At 40.7% G+C, this 21,688-nt stretch overlaps 1 protein-coding gene across 1 annotated transcript in view; it reads left to right on the forward strand.

Annotated features, from left to right (window-relative positions):
- Positions 1-4,932: 4,932 nt before the first annotated feature.
- Cubn (cubilin) overlaps positions 4,933-21,688 on the forward strand; it is a 226,113-nt gene continuing 209,357 nt past the window's right edge. Inside the window, exons 1-10 of the mRNA XM_006985936.4 lie at positions 4,933-5,164; positions 5,540-5,669; positions 6,611-6,706; positions 7,240-7,278; positions 9,753-9,854; positions 10,701-10,804; positions 16,865-16,991; positions 17,890-18,052; positions 20,165-20,296; positions 20,753-20,854. Coding sequence (XP_006985998.2) covers positions 5,052-5,164; positions 5,540-5,669; positions 6,611-6,706; positions 7,240-7,278; positions 9,753-9,854; positions 10,701-10,804; positions 16,865-16,991; positions 17,890-18,052; positions 20,165-20,296; positions 20,753-20,854 — 1,108 coding nt within the window. The 5' untranslated portion in view covers positions 4,933-5,051. The remainder of the gene's footprint in view (positions 5,165-5,539; positions 5,670-6,610; positions 6,707-7,239; positions 7,279-9,752; positions 9,855-10,700; positions 10,805-16,864; positions 16,992-17,889; positions 18,053-20,164; positions 20,297-20,752; positions 20,855-21,688) is intronic.

Consider the following 21,688-nt stretch of genomic DNA (forward strand, 5'->3'; position numbering starts at 1 on the left):
GTATTTATTATTTATCATAAATCTTCCCTCATGTTTTCTTACTGACAACACCTCCCACCCAACCTTGGACAACTTCTGATTAGTTTCTATTAATATAACTTTGGCTTTTCTGAATTTTCATATTGAATGATACCATCTGGAATTACTTATTATATAGTCTTTTTTAAATTTAATTTATTGCTTATTACTTGAAAAATACTCATAAACAAATGAACAATTTTACACAGGTTGTGAGAAAAATACTTGCAAGATATATATTTGGAAAGACATTTAGATATGTTAAATCTTCAGTAAAATTGGTTATCTAATAGCAGATGGTCAGCCCTGAAAACATACACATACAAGAAACACTACAGGAAGAACACGGCAGAGTTTGAAGGTAGGAAAACAGAAGGGAAAATGATGTAATTATATTATGATTAAAGATAAACAAAAGATTTGAACAGACAAATCACCAAATAAGATGTACAAATGACAAAAATAATACAAAGACTCATAGTCTCTCCAGTCATTAGGAAACTCCCACTTGAATCATAATGAGATACCACTGCATACCAACTAAGATGGCTAGAAGCGAAACACCAACAATGCCAAGTGACGGGCACAATGTGAAACTGGAGCACTTGTACATAATTAGGACGTTCTAAGAAAAAGAGCTTCACGAATTCTAATAAAGCTATAACTGTTTAACCATGTCTCAGCAACTGCCTTTAATATTCACCAGAAAACACTAAAACATGCACATTGACACACAGACCTTCCAAAATATTTATAATTGTTTTATTTATGATAAGACTGAACTGGAACCAATTCAGCTGATGACTGGACAGGCAAGCAGGGGCATGAAATACAATGAAATTCTCTTCTATAATACAGAGAACGCAATCCATGGCAAAACCAACCAAAGGCGTAAATTCCAAAAGCACACAGTTTAGTGAAAGAATTATAAACTAATGGTTATACAGCTCTGCCCATGGCCATACAGCCGTAATGTCAACATTTGCTATACTTGAGTAGGAACATCTCAGATGTGAGGCCAGCAGGCCACATGGTTAGGCCATATCTCAAAAAAAAAAAAAAAAAAAAAAAAAAAAAACAGAAAAAAACCAAAGCAAAACAGCAACACCCAAATACACAGGAGAAATTTGGAAGGCTTTAAAAACAAAAAGTAGTAAACATTTGAATACCATAGACAAGGTATGCTGTATACTATATCATGTAATTATCCTTGACCACAGAGCATCTATTTAACTATGTGTATATTAATCAATATAATGGTAATTACCAAGGGATATTTTTAGAGTTGAGTTTTCATGTGGTTGTTCTTCCAATCTTAAATTTGGTTTTGCTTTCCTTAGTATAAGTTTGTCTGTGTGTTCATGGAAGGTTAGAGTGCATCAGTAACGAATCAGGACCCCTCCAAATACACTATACTCGACCCTTCACTATTCCCCAGTAATTCTAGCTTTTGCATAGAATCGGAGAGGGACATGCATGGTCCATGCTCTCAAACTATGTCATTCAGCTGAAAGAGAGTCTAGTCCAGTAAGGAAGTTGAGGAGAAGATTCAGTAGTGGTAGATCCAATCTATATGACTTAGTGGAAGAGGAAAAGTAAATAGTCCTGGGCCCCAGAGATGAGGATGCACAGATAGTGAGTGGGTGTCAACAGTTTTCAGGTGATCCCCTAAGTGTGATCTCCTCAGAGATGCTATCCTGCCCGCCAGGATAAGTATGTCCTTCTCCCCCAGTCTCTTTAGGTCATACCAGGCTCTATCCCTCTTATTTTATTTGAGAATAGCCTGTACATTTATATCTTTGTATTCTTTTCTGTCTTCTTGTCCCAGAGTTAAAGTTCTTTAGCTTTTATTAACTGACATTTCCCAATGTACAATACAGTCTCATACAAATTAGGTGTTCTAGAAATATCAACTCAATGAAATAAAATCCAATTAACTAAGAGTAAATTAGGAAGTAATAGTAAATGTCTGAAGAAATAATTAGAAATTAACTTCTAAGACAAATTTCCTCATCTGTCATAAAGATGAAACGATAGAACCCACGTAAATTACAGCGAACCCAGAACTGTAGCAAAGACAAAGGCCACGACAAGGATAGAGCCCCTCACCATAGCAACAGCATATGACATGCCCACTTCTCTGGCTCCATCTCTAATCATTTTATTTTTCACTTTTGCCAAAAAAAAAAAAAAAAAAAAAAAAAACTTTTGCTTTTTTAACATTCTTCCTACTCTTTCATTGATCTAGTCACTCCCCAAGAACGTTGGGGTTGGAAGCAAAAGCCTAATCTTGAACTAGTCCACTTCTTAAAAGATGTCTTAGGTTCTAGTAGTTTAAGAAAACTTTTAGTTCTGTGTGATTTGGGGGTCTACCAAAATGGTAAATTGCAAATTTGGATTAATGAAAATTTAAAACTATCATGTTCAACCTCAAATACTATGTGTTATATTTATTTCTCCATTTTAAGAGATTTTTGTATTTAAAATTATGCATGCAGGTGTGTGCACATGCACAGGTGTTCACATAGGCCAGAGGAGTAAGAATTCCTTGGAGCTGGAGTCACAGACAGACAGCTGTAAGCCACTGGACATGGGTTCTGGGATGGAACTCTGATTCTTTGGCAGAGCAGTACATGCTCTTAACCACTGAGCCATTTCTCCAGCCCATTACATCACATCTATCTCTTAAACAACAAAACCTATCACTATTTGATCTCAATATCAGCTTGAAGAAGAATAATTTTGTGATTTCCCAAGTGGAGGAGAAAGAAGAATCAGAAGAATGGATGTAAAGATCAGCATGCTGGGGCAGAGATGGCTCTTCTCCAGAAACCTCTAGAAGATGAGATATTCTTACAGGCAATCCAGGTAGTCACAGCTCCCTTGAGCTTAGCTTGACTTCGTCAAAGCCCACGTCGAGCCAGAGCTCTGGGATGGTCTTTGAGCTGCTTGCTGAGATAGAGAAGTCAGGGTACTGATGCTGGTAGCTCCCTCTGGGCCTGTAGGCCCTGGAGTTATGCCTCTAGGAGTGTCTCCTGGGCTCTGGAAGCTTTGCTTGATCATGTGCAGCATCTACAGATGGAAGAAACTTAGGACTAACTACAGTGTCAATGTAAAAGTCATTGGAAAATATACATAACCATACTTTAGTCTTGTTTTTGAGTGGTGGTAAAAGTACATATGCTCATACTTCAGCCATCACTGCTATCCCTCATCAGAGTTGTTCATCTTTCCACTGTGGATCTCCACCTGCATTAAACAGTGTGCTTTCATTCTCCTGCATGTGGGAATCACCATTCTGTTTTCTGTATATATGAATTTGACTAATCCAGGCACCTCATTCATGTAAGCAGAATCTTAAGAGGGTGTTTTTTTTTTTTTTGGAATTGTTAATTGAATATCTTCAGGGTTTGTCTACATTGTAGTGTGTGTCAAATTTTATTTGTTATGGCTGAGAAACATTCAATTGTCAATTGGGTATGGCGGTGTAAACCTGTAATTCCAGCCCTGGAGAAGTGGAGGCAGAGGGATCACAAATTTGAGGCTAGCCTAGTCTACATTGTCACAATAAAATAAACCAAAACCCCATAGTCCGTGTGTACCCATTTTAATCGAGTGATCTGTGAATGTACACTTGGGTTGATTTTGCATTTGCCTATTGCAAGTAATCCTTCTGTGAACACTGCAGTGCAGGTATCTTTTGAGTTCCTGGTTTCACTGACTATACATCTACACCTGGAAGTGAAATTACTGGATCATATGTTAACTCCTCATTGAATTTTTGAGGAACTCCTGGCTGGTTTCTATAACAACAGCATCATTTCTCTACCAATGCACTAAACTTTCGGTTTCTGCCAGCACTTGTTTTCTGATTTTCAATAGTATCGAACTTACTGGGTATGGAGCTATAGCTCATTATGGTTTTGTTTTGGATTCCCCCGGTGACTATAGATGTTAACCATATCTTGGTGATATGGTTAGTCTTTTTCTGGGGGGGACTACCCATTCAGTGCCTTTACTCACTTTTAAATTGTGTTGTTTTATTGTTGAATTGTGGGAATTTAAAAGAAATTCTGGATATTAATCTCTTTTGGTGTATATGGTTTCCAAATATTTCCTCCAATTCTTTGAGTGACTTGAAAAGTATTTTTATTTCTTCTTTGACAATTTCATATATCTACATCAAGTATTGTAATCATATTCGTGCCCATTATCCTTTCCTCTCCTTCTCCTCCTCCCACTGAGGCCCTTCTTTCCAACAAGCTCCCTGACTATTTCCATGCCTTTCTGGAGTAGATGTGACCTACTGAGGTTAATCACCTACATGAACTTGGGTGGGGGCCATGTCCTGGAGCAGAAGCACCTCCACAGCAGCTCCCCACTCTGAAAGGCGCCTCCCTCTGGAGCTACCTTGTAATTCCCCTCAGACGTGTCCTTTCTGATGTGCGGCAGCTTTGACATTTGACATAGAATCTTCTCTTTCGGTTTCTTTTGCTTTCTACTGCTCATATTTTTGTCATTCAGGACCAAGAAATGATTCCAAATTCAGAGGCATATTTTCCCCGTTTTCTGCTAATAGTTCTAGTTCTTAAATTTGGGTCTTAAATGAAGAGCATTTAGCAGTAACGTTTACGCAAGGTATGTGATAAGGAATCAACTTCTCTTGCAGAAGAAATTCTATTTCTCCAGCACCATTCACCTAAAGCGGAGTGCCTCCTAAGCAAGGACTCCTTCAGTGGATGTTTCCAAAGCTGCTGGTTACTGTTTCAAAGGTTAAACAAACAAAGATTAAGTTGTACATCACTTGAGGTAGATTTTGACCCCTTATAAGTTGAACAGTACTGGAGATCTGAGATCATTGACATTCCTCAGGAAGGGCAAAATAACTAAAGCCTTCTTGGAAAGCCTGGAAAGTTAAAGAATATTCTGCTGATCAAAGTACAGACGCCTGGTTCGCTGCTCTCAAATTGCCAGACTCAGTTGGCTGGAGTGGTCTCCCTCTGGCCTGGCGAGCTGGGAGGCTGCCGAGGAACATGTCCTCACATTTTCTCTGGGGTTTTGTTACTTTATTGATGATAGCCAAATTGGATGGCGAAACTGGAGAGCTTGAGCAGAAGCGACAGAAAAGGATTGCTGATCTCCACCAGTAAGTAGACACATGGCTCATTTCTACTAATGTCCTCGCTATCTGTTATGAGGAACCAGGTACGCAGAAGTGCAGCATTTCTGGAGGAGAGCAGTGACGGTGAAAGCCAAAAGGGAAAGATTGGTGCTGGTATAAGGAAGGGGTTTCTTATTCACAATTATTCTTTGAATGAGCCCACTTGTGAATGAGTCACATCTGCAATTCCAGGGAAATACCATTAGGAAATTCTCAGAGAACAAATGATAGACGAGCAGAAAAGATTTGGCTGGGTTGAATGCAAGGCAAAGATATAGAAAGTCTATTGTTATTCAGCAAGAAACTGCTTTCGAATTAGATTTGCTAATGACTGATAAATTCTCTGATTGAATTGTATAGGCCTCGGATGACTACAGAGGGGGGAAACTTAGTGTTTCTTACAAGCTCTGCTCAAAACATTGAATTTAGAACTGGATCCCTTGGAAAAGTCAAATTAAACGATGAAGATCTTGGTGAATGTTTACATCAGGTAACGCACTGGAAAAATACAGATGTTGCTTTGTATATCTATCTGATGTAACTTAGTTGTCCAGCTCAGTACTGGTCGGCACCTTGAATCCTGAGCATAGAGAACACAACTGGAAGATAAGTTCTTAAAAAGAAGCCACAGAAAGGCTTCCTGGTGGGGAGAGAGGGATCAGTTCCAAAAGAGGAGGCTCACTGTGCTGTTACAGATTCCACAGTCCAGAGCAGATGCAGAAAGAAAACCCAGAACTCCTCCAACGGGGAGGGAAGTAAGGAGGGGGACCAGAGGCAGGCACAGGTGTGCTCTACAGCATCTTTGCCACCGCAGTGGCCACTCACTCTCATGCTGTATTGAATGTTTTCCGTACGCAGCTTTGATGACAGCAAGCTGTATGTTAGCCATAATGTTAGAGCCGGCATTTAGAGCTGTGTCTGGGTCGCACATGGATTGTATATTACATCCTTTGACTCTCAGGATTTCCCCATGAAGGTGTTTATCTACTCTACTTATGAGCTATAAGTGCGATCCATCAGTTTTTAATATCCAAAAAATGCACAATAAATGATTGGGGCAAGATTTAAAATTCAAAAAGTCTCATTCAAAACTGTACATTGTTGTGGTCTTGGGGAACTGAACCCAGGATTTTTACACATTAGACAAGTTCTCTATCATTGAGCTCTATCCCCAGCCACCAAGCTTCTTAATACAGACCCTGAAATGTTAGTATATAATGGGAATACATATAGAAAAAAAAACATTTTTATGTTGCTATAGAAGAGAATCAATGAGGTTGTGCCATATCTATTTTGATCTAATTATTATTATATGTGGCGTTGCACTGGGCTTTATAATAGTTAAGGTGTTAATGCTTGCTCTTGTAAGATGGAAATGTTTTTACCCTACCGTTATTCTTCTCTTTTTTCTTTGTTTCTTTTTAAAATTAGATCCAGAGAAACAAAGATGACATTATAGATTTAAAGAGGAACACAACTGGTCTTCCTCAGAATATACTTAGTCAAATCCAGCAACTTGACTCCAAGGTAAGGCTGACATACATGTTGCACACATTGTAAGAGCAAATGAGTTCTTGTTAATCCAACTTTGTAAGTAATGCACTTTTCAGGTGGTGTGGTATCAACTTGGTTCTGTCTTTAGATGTTCACCATTATCATTGTGAACTTTGGAGTTAAGTGGTCTAACTGTAACGGAGGGTCAGGAGTGGTGGCAGGTGGAAGGCAGTAAATACTATGACAGGAACTTGTTGCAAGACCTGTCTTTGCTCACATTCTGATAGCGTCTTCCTCGCTGGTGGAGGGGGTTATCACTGTCATTTGTGCCACAATCGCCATGTTAAAGAAGCAGAGTCAGCTTGTCAGTGGGTGGTACTCCTTTTCAAAAGACCTTGGAATAGGGTGGATAAGAGCCCCAGGAGGGAGAGGGATGAGGAGGAAAAAATCAGTGAATGATAGCCAGGACACAGCATGTCCCTCAGGGAGAAGCAGAGCAGAGGTCAACATCCCATGTGAAATGTCTACATCAGCTAACTGATGCATTTTCTTCCCCACTACTACAGCTTGTGGATCTTGAGAGGAATTTTCAGAGTTTGCAGCAGGTAAGTCCTATGACTGGTTAGTCCCCGAAAATATACAACCATCATTTCTAAGGTAGATGTGGCTATTGCTCCTCTGTAACCCTAGTACTTAGGAGACTGAGCCAGGAGGATTGAGAGTTTGAGCCCAGTTTAGGGTACACAGTGAGTTACAAGCCAGCTTGGGATACATAGTGTGACTTTGCCTTAAAAAAATAGTAATTATTAAAAAAAGTCTTATTTTAAGGGGTACATGATCAATATCAAAAACTTGATTTTCCAGTGTTTGATTCTTGTTCCAACTTACGTCCCCTAGGATTCTTGTAAGAACCCTGGGCACTATGCCACTGTAAGGCCACTAAGAACGTGAGGTCTTTGACCTCTGAGTTCACAGCCCACTGTCCCCTCCCCTAACTGCCTCCTTTCGCCATGCTCCTGTGGGCTTTCTTGTATACTCTTAGTCAGCTAGCAATCTCCCAACTGTCATCAATAACTGGGTTTCAAAAAGCAACGAAGCCTCTTCAAATTGAACTCAGGATTCCAGGGGTGTGCACAATGTTCCCGGTCTCCTTAAACTGCACTGGCTGGTAATTCAAGTTGAAGCACTTCCCAGAGCAAACACCCTATAACCTCGCCCTGTGTAGGTCCAGCTGTGTAAGTTTATAATTTTACCATCCTTGTGGGTAAATGACTAAGGCTTCTGTTGAGATCAAAAGATGCATAGAATCTATCAGTACTTACAATTCCATATGACATTTCTGCAATTTCCAGATAGCATCCGCTCTAATAGTCACAATTTATTTTCATGGCAATTCAAGCATTGTCTTCTACTTTGGGAGTTAAGTTTGATGAACAAGTTCATGCTCCCTCCCCCTCCTTTTTTTTTTTTTTTTTTTTTAACCACTGACAATGGATTCTACCTCAAGACTTTATCTTTTCAGGCAATAGCTGTGCACATGAGAACGAACAAGGAACAGTACATGTTGTGGAGCAAAGCAGCATGGGCATTTTCTTTTTCTTTTTTCTTTTCTTTTTCTTTTTTTCTTTTCTTTTTCTTTTTTTTTTTTTTTTGGTTTTTCGAGACAGGGTTTCTCTGTGTAGCTTTGCGCCTTCCTGGAACTCACTCGTAGCCCAGGCTGGCCTAGAACTCACAGAAGGCCTGCCTCTGCCTTCCAAGTGCTGGGATTAAAGGCGAGCGCCACTGCCGCCCAGCTGGCTGCATGGGCATTTTCTAACTCCTACAGTGCTTCCCAGTTTCACTAATGGTCAAGAAGCAAAGATTGTGATCAAAATGAGCTTCTGCTGTCCTCTCCCCCACCACTCAAGAAGAGTTTTTAGTGATTTCCAATATCAGTTTCTTTCTGCTTTTGGATAGGATAAGGGCTCCATGGTCAGCACAGCTGCTCCACATTGTCTTCCTCCTGACTGCTCACTGATTTCCCTTCCTGCTGGACCCCCGCAATCTCTGGCATTTTAATCCCTAGACAGCATAGCTTTTGTTCACCAGAAAACTCATAAGTTTGTGGCAAATGTTCTTAATAACGTCCTTTGATCCCTTAATGGGCACACCTCATTGTGGTTCTGGAACAGAGACAAATCGAATGGGGGAAGAAAGCTGAGTTCATAACGAGACACACACATGTGCAGTCCTGTGATTTAGGACAAGGGCGGAGGAAGAATGGGCTCTGCAGCAAGCAGCGCCAGGCCAGTTGGGGGTCTTCTAGCTCTGAATTTTGTCTCCAGAACCAAGATGAGTTCCTCTGAGCCTTTGGTTGTACACGTGCATCCACATAATGAACACTTTGTCCCTGTTTTAAACAGAATTTTACCAAAACCAATACAGTAAAATACCCTGATTGCATCATGACTTGCCCTCTATGAAGCCATTGCCTCTGCACCCCCCAAATCTTTACAAAGTGTACAGAATTGAAACTGGTAGCTGATGAAGGGTGAGGTCCCCAGTTTGTGTGGACAAAGGTAGTCCTGTTTGCTCAGAGCGGTCAGGTGAGCAGAGGGCGGAGGTGTATCTTAGCTGGCCACATTTCAAACAAAGGGGCTTGGAGAGAAAAGAGTTCAGTCATCTGAGCCAATGGCAGGAGGGGTGGTAATCAAAGATGATCAGTTTTCAAAGGCTTATCTAGAGGTACCTGAGATAAGACCACTTGGCGAAAGAATGGAAATTTCCATTTCATTTTCTTAGTGCAACAGGAACACCCATTCTTACATCCACACTTGAACCCTTTATTCCAATCTAGTAGCACATATTTCTCAGATGAATGATGCTTCTAAGGAACAGGGGGTCATCTCCCCTCTCCATGTTTAAAGTATGTAAAATGAGCACGGTTGATGTTTTCACACGAGAAATGACTTGAAGGATAATGTGAGTCACTGGAGGAAGTCTGGAGGAAGCCCTCACTCGGACTGAAGCCTGCCCTGCACTGGGTGCCGAGGACAAGTGCCGTTCTCTGCCTGACTTTGACTGCCCTGTTGTTTTCCAGAATGTGGAGAGGAAGGTTTGCAGTAGCAATCCCTGCCTCAATGGTGGCACCTGCGTCAATCTGCACAACTCCTTTTTTTGTGTTTGCCCTTCGCAGTGGAAGGTGAGTCACGTTATCTTTGATTTAAAAATCAAAGAACTGCTGGCAGGTGAGTCAGCACTGGTTTCTTTGGGCTCATTCAGACATATCTAATTATCCACCAAAGTTTCTAGGGTTCTGTGGCCTCAGGAGTCAGAATGAATTGTGCCAAGTGGTGGTAAAGTTGGTTATTTAACTCACTGAGTCCTTGGCCATCTTGAGCAGCTCTCTCAAGTAGATAAGGAAACGGTAGTTCTGTTAGCATGACTTAAGTGGTTTAGCACTGGAAAGCACGGACTGAGTCTTGGAATGCATATGTAGTACTCTTGGTCTCTTTTAGCAGTAGAAAAAATACAGCTAGCAGACATCAACAAAAATCAACAAAAAGATTACTAAGTCAGGCTGGGCAGTGGTGGCACACGCCTTTAATCCCAACACTCAGGTGGCAGAGCCAGGTGGATCTCTGAATTGGAGGCCAGCATGGTCCACAGAGTGAGATCCAGGATGGGCACCAAAACTACACAGAGAAAGCCTGCCTCGAAAAACAAACAAACAAACAAACAAACAAACAAACAAACAAAAGATCACTGAGTCACTATCCCCAAGTACAGCACCTTTTTGAAATAAGGACTCCTCTATGAAAGGATTCTCCTCTTGTGGCCACTGTGCTCTTGTGAGGAGCTCCTTGGTTCCACTGGGCCCAATCTGAGTTCTAGAGGACTCTTACCCCAAGATTAATATTAGTAATATAGTATTTGGCTTTATCAAGGAGTTAGTCCCACATATAAGACATTAAATGTATCATGTAAATATTATTTCATAAAAGCCCATGTCCTGTGGCACCTTACTGAGTTCCTTACGTCTCTGCAGGGTCTTTTCTGCTCAGAGGATGTTGATGAGTGTGCAATCTACTCAGGAACACCCTTTGGCTGCCAGAGTGGATCCACCTGTGTGAATACAATGGGGAGTTTCAGGTAACTTCTTTTAAAAATGTCACGTGCATTTCTGAAGGACAAGAACATGAAATAATTAAAAGAATAGAAATTAATGTCTATGATACCAGAAAAACTAGGGGCCCCATAGGAATCACTTGACTTCTATTGAACGTATTCATAGATATTTTTGCTCCGACGAATAAAAAACCGTTCACCCCATGAAGAAATCATTTTGGCAGCATCTCTGAGGAAGAAGGCCACTATGACTGCCACAGAGCATGGTGCAAGCTGAGATGATGCTTGAGACAGAAGCAGAGCCTTAAAGGGCATCAATGATGTGGGATTATGTGGGGGATGGAGGGGGCAGCCCACCATCCAGTGCCCCCAGTCTTGCGTTGATTCCAGCTACTAGCAAGCTTACAGTTGCAGTCAGGATAGTTCATTCAGATTATGTAAGAATGTTGGCCAAAATGAATCAAAGGTCGAAGTGATGTTCAGAGAATCAATTAACTCACTGCATTCTCAATTAGCCACAAGGTCACAGTCACAGTCCCTGGGCAACTCGTCTTCTTTCCAGATTCATTTTTATCAAAGGATCCACTTATGGCAGGCATCTCCTGATCACACCACCCATAGTCTTTCTCAGGAAATCATCTCTTAAACTGAGCTAGACTTCCCAAAGCCTCTGTGTTCTCATGGTACTTGAGCAGTATTGGCCACCAACGCCAGAGGCCTGAGAAGCATCTTCTGATAATCAAGTCATGAAGTTTAGGCTCTGTCATTGTTAGATTCACTAGTGTATAGTTTCTTAATGTCACGTTTGAGAGGAATTTGACATTATCTTTTGCTATATTTTTGGTTGCTGCCTGTGTTTCTGAGGCTCCCTAAGGATTAAGAAGCCAGTTTTGCTAGGGTGTGAATTGCTCATTGTGCTGCAGGATAATCTAGCTTGATTGAAAAGCAATTCTTTGCTCTCTTCCTTGTGCCTCTAGTATCTTGTAACAATAACCTGCAGAAATGAGAGGAGTAATTTTGTTTTAGTCCCTGTTGTCTCATAACACATGTTCTCAAAAAGTCACCACAGTCCTTTTGTTCCTTTAGCCTGAGGTTTAAAATTTGGTTCACTCTAGGTTAATAAACTCTACTCATGCAGACTTCCACTAGATGTAGATAAATTCAATTATTGGGCAAAACCCCCAAAGACCTCTACCTTAAGTCTAATACTATGTGATCATAGGGCACCATGAGCTGAGGCATTAACAAGAGCCACAGCTTTGAAGGGACAACCAGTGAACTCCTCTGAGGACTTTGCTTTTGGACTTTGGATCTAATTGAAATGATGCTGGTGCCATTGCTGTTAGTCACATTCTGGCTCCAGATGATTCCCTTGAAAGCATCATTTCATGGTTTCTGTTTATGGGTGCTTATCAAGCAGAATTTCCATTTGGAGTTATCAGTGAGAGCTGTCCCAACTTGACTCCTAGCACACATAATTGCTTGCCTCCCCAATATCTAGTAATGTCCTGGAGATTAGATATAATTCCAATTTCCTTTATCATCGCTGTCTTTTGGTGTATTCTGTACCACTAGAGTGATGGCTGTGTGGTTGGAGTGGGAGCCATCCACACACACCTTTGCTATTGCTTTTCAGAGCACTATGCTTTACACCTACCCTTGTAAAAGTGGAAAGGGAGGTGGGAGCCTGTAGCATACACAATGCACAACTCTGATGCATGTCAAGGGTGAGACACACACAGGGGAAGGTGAGAGGAAGAGAGGAGACCGAGAGAGCGAGCAATGAGGAAGGAGAAAGGGAGCAAATGAGTTTATTGGTTAAGAGCGGTTTCGAGCTGGTAGTGTCCTTTGCAAGACAGTATTAGATTTGTTCTTGGTCCCCATGTAAAGAAAAACACAAGGACTTCTTGTGACTCTGGGCTGTTTATTGTCTCTAGTCACCATCCCCCATAGCTCTGCTGGGGACCATTAGAGAGCAGAACATTTGCTATGCCCTCTTCTTGGTATGAGAATAGTTTATGAGGCCTTGAGAATGCCAGTTGAGTATTTGTGTCTTAAATACATGAATTCAGGTGTGTCCCATAATATGTGTGTGTGTTTTATCCTATGTGAGTATGCATACATGGACACCCATGTATGTGGAATCCAGATGTAGATTCTTAGGTGCCATCCACCTTGGAGGTTTTTTTTTTTTTTTTTGTAATTTCTATTATTGTTTTATTTTATGTGCCTCAGTGCTTTGCCTGCATGTATGTCTGTGTACCACATGCATACCTGGTGCCCACAGATATAGCCGGAAAGTTCTCTGGTCCCACCTGGCCCCAAGGTCCCATAATTGCTTAAACAAAAATCACTCAGAGGCTTCTATTAATTGCAAAGTATATGGCCAATGGCTTAAGTTCCTTGCTTGCTAGCTCTATCAGCTTAAATTAACCCATTTCTATTAATCTATGTTTTGTCACGTGTTCCGTGGCTTTTCCTGTCTGCTGGCATGTTGCTCCTTGGGTGACAGGCTGGTGTCTCTCCAGGCTCTGCCTTTCTCTTTCTTATCTCTCTCCTTGGATTTCTTGACAGGCTATAACCTGACCCACCATAGGCCAGAGCAACTTCTTTATTAACCAGTCATAACAACACATATTCACAGCGTCCAGAAAGACCATCCCACAGCACACAGAGGCCAAAGAAGAGTTTGTTCCCTGGATGTGGAGTTACAGGTGCTTGTGAGCTGCCCTGTGGGTCCTGGGAATCAAACCCAGGCACTTTAAAGCGTTGAGAGCAGGATAAAATAAAACTTTACCTGCTTCCACTAATTCTTGTGGCTTGAGTCTTGCCCACAGCTACTATGAGAACTAACAGAAAGATGGTTTTTCTCTTCTCAATGTTATGGTTTCATCTTCATTGTAAAAGTTGTTTCTGATTGTTTTCGAACTTACTTTATATGTAAGACAACTCTTGGGGTCTGATATATTGACATCTATAGATGGCATGTGCACTTATGGTGTAGATCTACTATGCTTTCTAGGAAGAAAACAAGCTGTGTTTGTTCCAGGCACATGACGCTGATTCAGTATATCTTATATTATCTCCATATCATTGGTGGATTTTAAAGCATTGCAACGTTTAAGTAGTGAAGATAATCTTGTTTGGGATCAGATGGTAGTTAGGTATTAAACTTATTATCTCTTTCAGTTACTCAATATACTGATATTGAGCCATAGACTCTAAAACAATTTATATAAGACTGTGGAAGGATATTTGGTGTCTTCTCAATTGACATGTACAGTTATAGTTCCTCAAGACTGAGAAGCCTACTTTTATTCTACTAGAATGAAATCAACAATAAAAGGCTTTTGCAAGAACTAGTAACTAAGGGCTGGTGGGATGGTTCAGCAGTTAAACACACTTGCTGAAAAAACAAAAACAAAAAACAAAGCTGATGACATAATTGGATTCCTGGATCCTATGGCAGGAGAGAACTGAGCCCTTATCTCAACACACATACACACACACACACACACACACACACACACACACACACACACACTGTGTTATGCATATATCCACAATCAAATCCACACATCGTATACACACACATACACACACACACACATTCAATAAAATTAAAAGGAATTAATATCAAAGGCAGGAACATTGGATAAGTAGTTTTAAAATACACATGTGCGTTTTATTATTGCGTCATAGGTATTTATATGAGGAATTACACTTTTTCTTCAAAAGCCATACTGAATCACTTTGAAAACATACTTTACATGCAAATGCTATTATACTAAAAGGACACAGTTGTAAAGTCTTCACACTTACTTACTTTACCCATGAGAACAGAAATACAACATGGAAAAATAATGGAGCTAGAGTAAAGCAGACGGGTTTTTACTTGGCTTCCCTCAAATATTAACTCTGGCTGTAGGTGATGCATATCTGTAAAAATAAGATTAAAATGTTTGCCTTTGAAGATCATGGCAAGGAAGCCTATAGTTTACTTGGTTTATTTTCTGCCTCCTCCTCCTATTATCTAAATTTAAATGAAAGAAGTCTACCTTGAATCTGGTTTAAAAGAGTGTGAGATTAGTGTCCACTCATCTCCAAGTGATGATATTTAGGCAAAAGTCAGTGGGAACTAAGGAGAGAAGGTGGCCCTCAGGTGTGTGGCCACAATCTCCTTTGACGTCTTAATTTTCCAGTGGTTACGTTCTTAGCTGTAAGAGAAACACACTTCAGAGTACTCCTAGAAAGGAACACCTTCAGAAGGGTCATGAGTTAGTTAGTAGCGGTCAGAGGTGAATGATGAATATGTTTGTTCAGGATTTAAATGCGTGTCACTTTGTCCCAGATGTTCCCAAACATTCAGATATCCCTTATATTGAAAATACATTTAGAAAAACTTGTAATGATTGGTTCTAAGTTTTTTTTTTACATGCCAAATGTATAAATATAACAGAAAAATATTTAGCAATGAATTAAATTCTTAAATGTGTGCTCAAAAACACTGTAATCCCAAAGAGTGTAATTAAATTCTCTGGACGAGTATTCTATGTAAAAAATGTGATCAACAAGAAGAAAGGGAGCAGGCCATAGGGGCAGATGTAGAATGGGGTGAGTAAGCTATTGGGTAGGGAGCTAACATCCGAGTGTAAGTTTGATCACTAATTATTATTAATCCATGACCCGGTCTTAATGATAAAAGAAATCCTGGAATGCTCATTGACATAATTTACTGACTAAATAACTTTTATGTAACTATGTAGTGGGTGCACTATAAATTGCATGGATCATACTTATGTATTTTACAAAATATTCATTTATCTGAAATAGAATTTTAACTGTGTTCCCTATATTTTCGTTTATTAAGTCTGGCAGCACTACATGTTAGTGCAAGGATACGGCTCCCACCACTCTTACTCTCCATGTCTGTCCATACCAATTGATCTCCTTTTACTTGAAAATGACTCAAAGGGGTCCCACCAGCAATTGTTTCTGGGTACAGCCATGGCATGCCTTATTCTGTATCTAGGCCTGGCTCCCGATTGTTTTCAAACTTCCCTCTTGCACTCTTACCCACACCTTGACTTCTGTGATTAGCTGAGCCCCTGGTACCTTTAATGCATGTTGCTAAAACAACCTTTCCACTTTGTAGCAAGCATTCTTTTCCAGAACCCTCAGACACCAGCTCAAGGTTACAGGCATGAGAGACAGACATGCCATGCAGACAGACACTTCCTCATCCTTGTCTCTGGCATCAGCACTGATGTTCAGTTCCCTTCATGATGATTCTCTGCTGGAATCTAAGAGTCATCTCTGAGCTTGACTTTTTCATTCTCTAGGGTTTGGTCAGACTTAGCCTGTATGAGTCCTTCATCCCTTGCCATACTTCCCAACCCCTATTCCTACTGCTTTGCAGATACACAGCTAAGCCAGCAACTTAAAGAGTCACACAGTAACTTAAGCGAACTTTCCCTATTTTATTTTTGTTCATCTGACTTTTTCTAGTGACAGAGCATCTCCTGGCATCTAGGAATCCTACGATTATTATGTTTTGTTATGCATTAAAATATGACTATGAAGGAAATATCTCACTATCAACTCTATCTCTTCCTGACAAAATGTATATTGTCCTCTGTACTATAAAGGCACTAAGCATAGATCATCATCTGTACTTGCTGGCAGGTGCCAAAGGATGGATGCTGAGTGAACTTGCTGATCTTTCCTTTTCCCTTTCTTGAATGAACTCTGTCACCCATGGTTTACAGACGTCTGACCTTTGAAAGTACAAGATTCTTTTAATGACTTGAGATCAAAAGAATTTATTGCTGTAGTTCAATGAAACGTTGAGTCGTCTTTCTCTAAGAGCATATTTGCAAAGATAACATGTTAACTCAATGCTCTACTTGGAAAAGAACCGGGAAATTTTATTCTGACGCTGCAGCTGACAGAGCTGCAGTGTTGGTTTATTATTAACATTATTGGTTTGCAATGTGGACATTTTTTACTGATGCTAAAATAGACAGCTTCTGGTAGTAAAAACCCAGACCCTGACACTGTGCTCTTCTCTTGTCTAACCAACAGATGTGACTGCACACCTGATACCTATGGACCCCAGTGTACATCCAAGTATAATGACTGTGAACAGGGCTCTGAGCAGCTCTGTAAGCATGGCATCTGTGAGGATTTAGAGCGAGTGCAACATGGACAGGTGTGCCCTTTCCCCCTCGTGCTCCTTGTGGAAGCCATAATTTCTCTCTCCACATCCCATTGCCGACTCTGGCACTGTGCTGGGAGTGACCGCAGAGGTGAAGTCACTTCCATCCCTTAGCAGGACACACACAGAAGGAGATGACATATACAGAAAACTGGACTCAGAGAATAGAAAAGCCTGTTATGTAAAATATGAACCTTCTAATTATTCCCTCATGGCTCTCTCCGTGAGGCATGACCTCCTAACCTGTGAGCCTAACAGTGACAAGACATGCAAACGTTACAGGTTGTCTTGTTAACAGCATCTTATGTCTGGATTGTTCTGGCCTGGAGTCCCCATGAGTGGTGCAGACTTTTTGGGTCTACATCTCTGGTGTCCCTCTGTGCTTTGGGTCCTACATGCCTAACACTCAGGGTAGCCTGGCCAGTTTTTCTTGTCATGATTATTTTAGTTATTTATTCTTAACTCATTTAAAAAATTCTGTGTGATAGAAAACAGTTCCTCCCAGCAATAGGGGGACAGGGGAAGGAATGAAGGGAAGGGTGGAGGAAAGAGAAGAAATGTTCAAAGGAGGAAATGACTGTCCCAAGTCTGCCTACTTGGGTGTTTATCCCTTTAAAAACATAGCCAACTGAGTTCATTGACTTTAATTACAGGTCTTGACTATTGTTGCTCTTTTCTGGGCATCTTTGGGATAAATTATATGATCCTCTTATTCTGAAATAAAGATGTACCCATCTCCATGGTCTAGTCTAAAAGCTTAAATCACATGGGAAGGAAAAGAATCCACTCAACTGGTGTGACACAAATGAATGTCAGACAATAGACAGTTCGGGGTTTGGTGAGATTCTCCCCCCTTCCTGGTTGATTATTCACTTTATTGTTTTTCTGCCAGCCAAAATTTAATTGCATCTGTGACGCTGGGTGGACAATACCACCAAATGGCATCGCCTGCACAGAGGACAAAGATGAATGCAGCCTCCAACCTTCGCCTTGTGCAGAGCATGTGCAGTGTTTCAACACACTAGGCTCTTTCTACTGTGGGGCTTGCCCAAAAGGTACGTTCTGGGGGACGCATGATAGGCTTTGAATACCACACAGACAGGGTACAAGAATCAATTTCCCTCTACTAATGATGGACCATAAGATCATTTTTGGAAGTGTCTAAAGCTAGCTACATGTCCTACTCAAGACCCCCTCACTGCTAGAGCAGGTCCTTGGTGGAGCTGGGAGACATGTCAGAGTGCTAACATCCTACTTTGGGACACAAATGGACATAGAAATTGAAGGGTCTAATCTTGCATCGCTGTGGCTATCAGCTGGCTAGACTGGTGGTTAAAAGCCATACACTATAATCCTACTTTTTCAACTAGCTAGCTATTTGTAAATCTGGGTAAATTCCTTGACTGTTTTGTGTCTCTGCAATGAGCCAGTAGTTCTTCCTTTTGTGTGTCCTTGAATATCCTATATCCTTGCTATAAATAGAGGTGTTTGGCTTCCTCAGTACTGAGGACTGAATCTTTAAGGGAAGCCATTGTATTATGTTGAGTTGCTGAAGAATCTGAACTCTGTACTCAGAGATGGCCTAAGTTTGAATCCCAAGCTTCCTCTCTTAATGACAATGACATGAGGTCACCACTACCACTTGGCACAGATTTGTAGGGCATGTGTCATGAGCAAAGCACTGTGCTGGGATGTAGGTTAGCTGTTAACCGGACTTCAGGGCCACTTTCTACTCCTGGGTATACTTAAGGAGTGCAGCACAGATGGAAGACCACGACAGCAGTTAATCTTCTGTGCAAATGGCACTAAGGTGCCATCTAAGTGTTACAATTCTACAGCTACAACAAATGCCAAGACATGGTAAGAGAGTTGTTTGCACTTTAAATACGAGGAGTTGAGGCTTGGAGAGATTAAATAACTTCTCCAAGTACACAACACTCGGTGTAGGCCAGATCCCAATCCAGGTCTGCCTGGCCCAGCTGAGCTTCAGGGCCTTCCCTGTGTCACACGAAGGCACATGCACATCTAGTGCTTTCCTTTAGAGATGCGTAGTTTAGTGAGCGCCTGCATGGTGTTGGTGTAGAACCAGCAAAGCTAAGGAGAAAGAAGGACTCCCCTCCTGCCTCTCAGGAACAAAACTTGCAAATAGCTAAATTCTTGAAGGTGATTTATGATGACAGTCTTTAATCAGCAGAAATCAGAAAAGTAGATGTTTTAAATTAGAGAATGGTCGGTATATGCCTAATTCTCCTTTTTCTTATTTGAAGAAAACAATGAGAAATCAAAAGCGAAGTTTTTGTTTTTGTTTTTAATCACTTCATTTTGCCAAGTCTTAAAAGTTCTATATGTTGCTTATAAATGTAAGGAACTACAAGAATACCTGTATAAAAGGAAAGCAGGGTACCATGCCCTGAAGACGCCATTAGGGGTAGAGTGCATTTCCATCAGCTCTTCCTTGCGTACTCACCTAACCATGCTCGAACATGATAATTTGCTTAAGTCAGTGTATGAAGGGATACCCCACTTAGATCCACTATTATAAATATGTTAAAGGTTTGAAGATATCTAAACATGATTATTATTATGATAATGAATCATGAGACTAACACTAATGTTGTCATAATTGACTACAACATGAATATCTAAAGATAACTCTTCACCTTCAATCTCATCATCTGTTGTCTTCATGTGTAGAAACATAGGCACTGTTTTAAGAAATTCATGGTCTTATTAATATCCAGTCAACAGTCTACAAGTGAATCCCATTTACCCACCACTTTCCAGAATAAGATTATATACATTTAGAACAATTTTGGACAGCCTGTTAGGAACATCTCATTCTAATGTATAGTTTTGTGTAGAACAAAATTTTCTTTGTTAGTTTTTATTATTCTCTAAATATTCGATGAATGAATGAATTAATTTGTGTTGAGGGTGCATGCCATAGCATGCCTATAGAGGTCAGAGGACAAATTGGAGTTAGTTCTCTCCTTCTATCATGTGGGTGCCACGGACTGAAGTCAGATGATAGGCTTAGTAGTAAGCATCTTTAACCACTGAACCATGCTGCTAACCCAGAACTATTTTGTGGATGTCTTAACTATCTGTGTTTCTTCCTTGTTGTTAACAGTGCTAATCTTGCGAATCTTCTCCATATTTTTTTCTAGGCTGGCAAGGAAATGGTTATGAATGCTACGATATCAACGAATGTGAGATAAACAATGGCGGCTGCTCTGTGGCTCCACTTGTCCCCTGTCTCAATTTGCCTGGGTCTTTCACCTGTGGGAACTGCCCACCAGGTACTGCACCAGGACTACACCAGGCTTCCTGATGCCACAACAGCCAATGCACTTACAATAGAATCTGTGCTCACTTTAAAATGATTTCCAAGACAAGAAAATTAATGGTCCAGAATGTTTAACTTAAAGTGTAGATTCAGCATGCACTAGTACAGCAAAGTAAGAAAGGAACAGGAAATAATGCCAGCAGCAAGAGCAAACAGGGAGAAAACACAGGACTGGGAAACGCTTCTGTGAGAATCTTTAGATCCATCACTCCATTGTTACCACACATATGTATTTATTTAATACATGCACTCGTGGACTGCTGCTCACAGACAAGGCTCATAGACATAACACATGTTAGTTTTCTTTTTCTTCTGGAAAGAGATCTTTCTGGCTGTCCTCTAGTTTAAATACAACTAGTCTCCAAGAAGCTCTTGACATTGTTTCTCACCCTCTGTGTGCTTTGGTCAGGTTTCAGCGGTGATGGGAGAGAGTGCACGCCCTTGGATGTCTGCTCAATCAATAACGGAGGTTGCCACCCAGATGCGACCTGCTCCTCAGCTCTTGGTATAGGTAATGACTCACCCCTTTTTGTCCTTAGATGTTTCAGTCAAACTCTCTCAACAATTCTGTAGTCTAAAAGTAAATTTTTTCTCCTTAAAATTCCTTTGGGGGAGAGCAAAGTCTCACTCTGTAGCTCATCTGACCTTGAAATATAATCCTCCTGCCTCTGTCTCCCAAGTGCTTGTGTTATAGGCATGAACTACCATTTACAACTGTCAAAATTCTTATTTTGACCTTCCAAAAAATCCAACTATCTCAAAACCCTACAGCAATCTGGTACCCTTGAATGATCAACTTTGACTAGAAGTTGTTTCCATGGTAATTAATCCAAGTAATCAATTAATGACTTTAGTAAACAAGATGAAGAAAGGGAAGGACATGACTGGAGTTGCACTATCTGGCTACACCTGGCAGCACAGAATATATAGCATTTATTTCAAGTATCATGGATTCAGCTGAAATAAGGAGTTTACTTCTACAAAAGAGAAAGTGCATCTTGCTGTATAGTTGCTGTGGTACTGCATAAAAGAGGGCCAGCTCATCTATGCAGCAATGCACCTCTTTGAAAATTGTATCATTGTATGTCTCAGTCAACAGTCAGAGAAATGTTTGTGTACCTCAGCTCTGACAATTACAGATATCATTTTTTGACTTGATACATTTAAAAAATTTTTTTGAAGACACGGTTTCTCTGTGTAGCTGTGGCTGTCCTAGAACTCGTTTTGTAGACCAGGCTGCCCTCCAACTCAGAGAGATCTGCCGGGTCTCTGCCTCCCAAGTGCTGGGATTAAAGGCATGCGCCTTTAATGCGACTGGTGTCTTGATGCATTTTATAGCCAACAG

Source organism: Peromyscus maniculatus, chromosome 5 (assembly GCF_049852395.1).
Source record: "Peromyscus maniculatus bairdii isolate BWxNUB_F1_BW_parent chromosome 5, HU_Pman_BW_mat_3.1, whole genome shotgun sequence".
Taxonomy (NCBI): domain Eukaryota; kingdom Metazoa; phylum Chordata; class Mammalia; order Rodentia; family Cricetidae; genus Peromyscus; species Peromyscus maniculatus.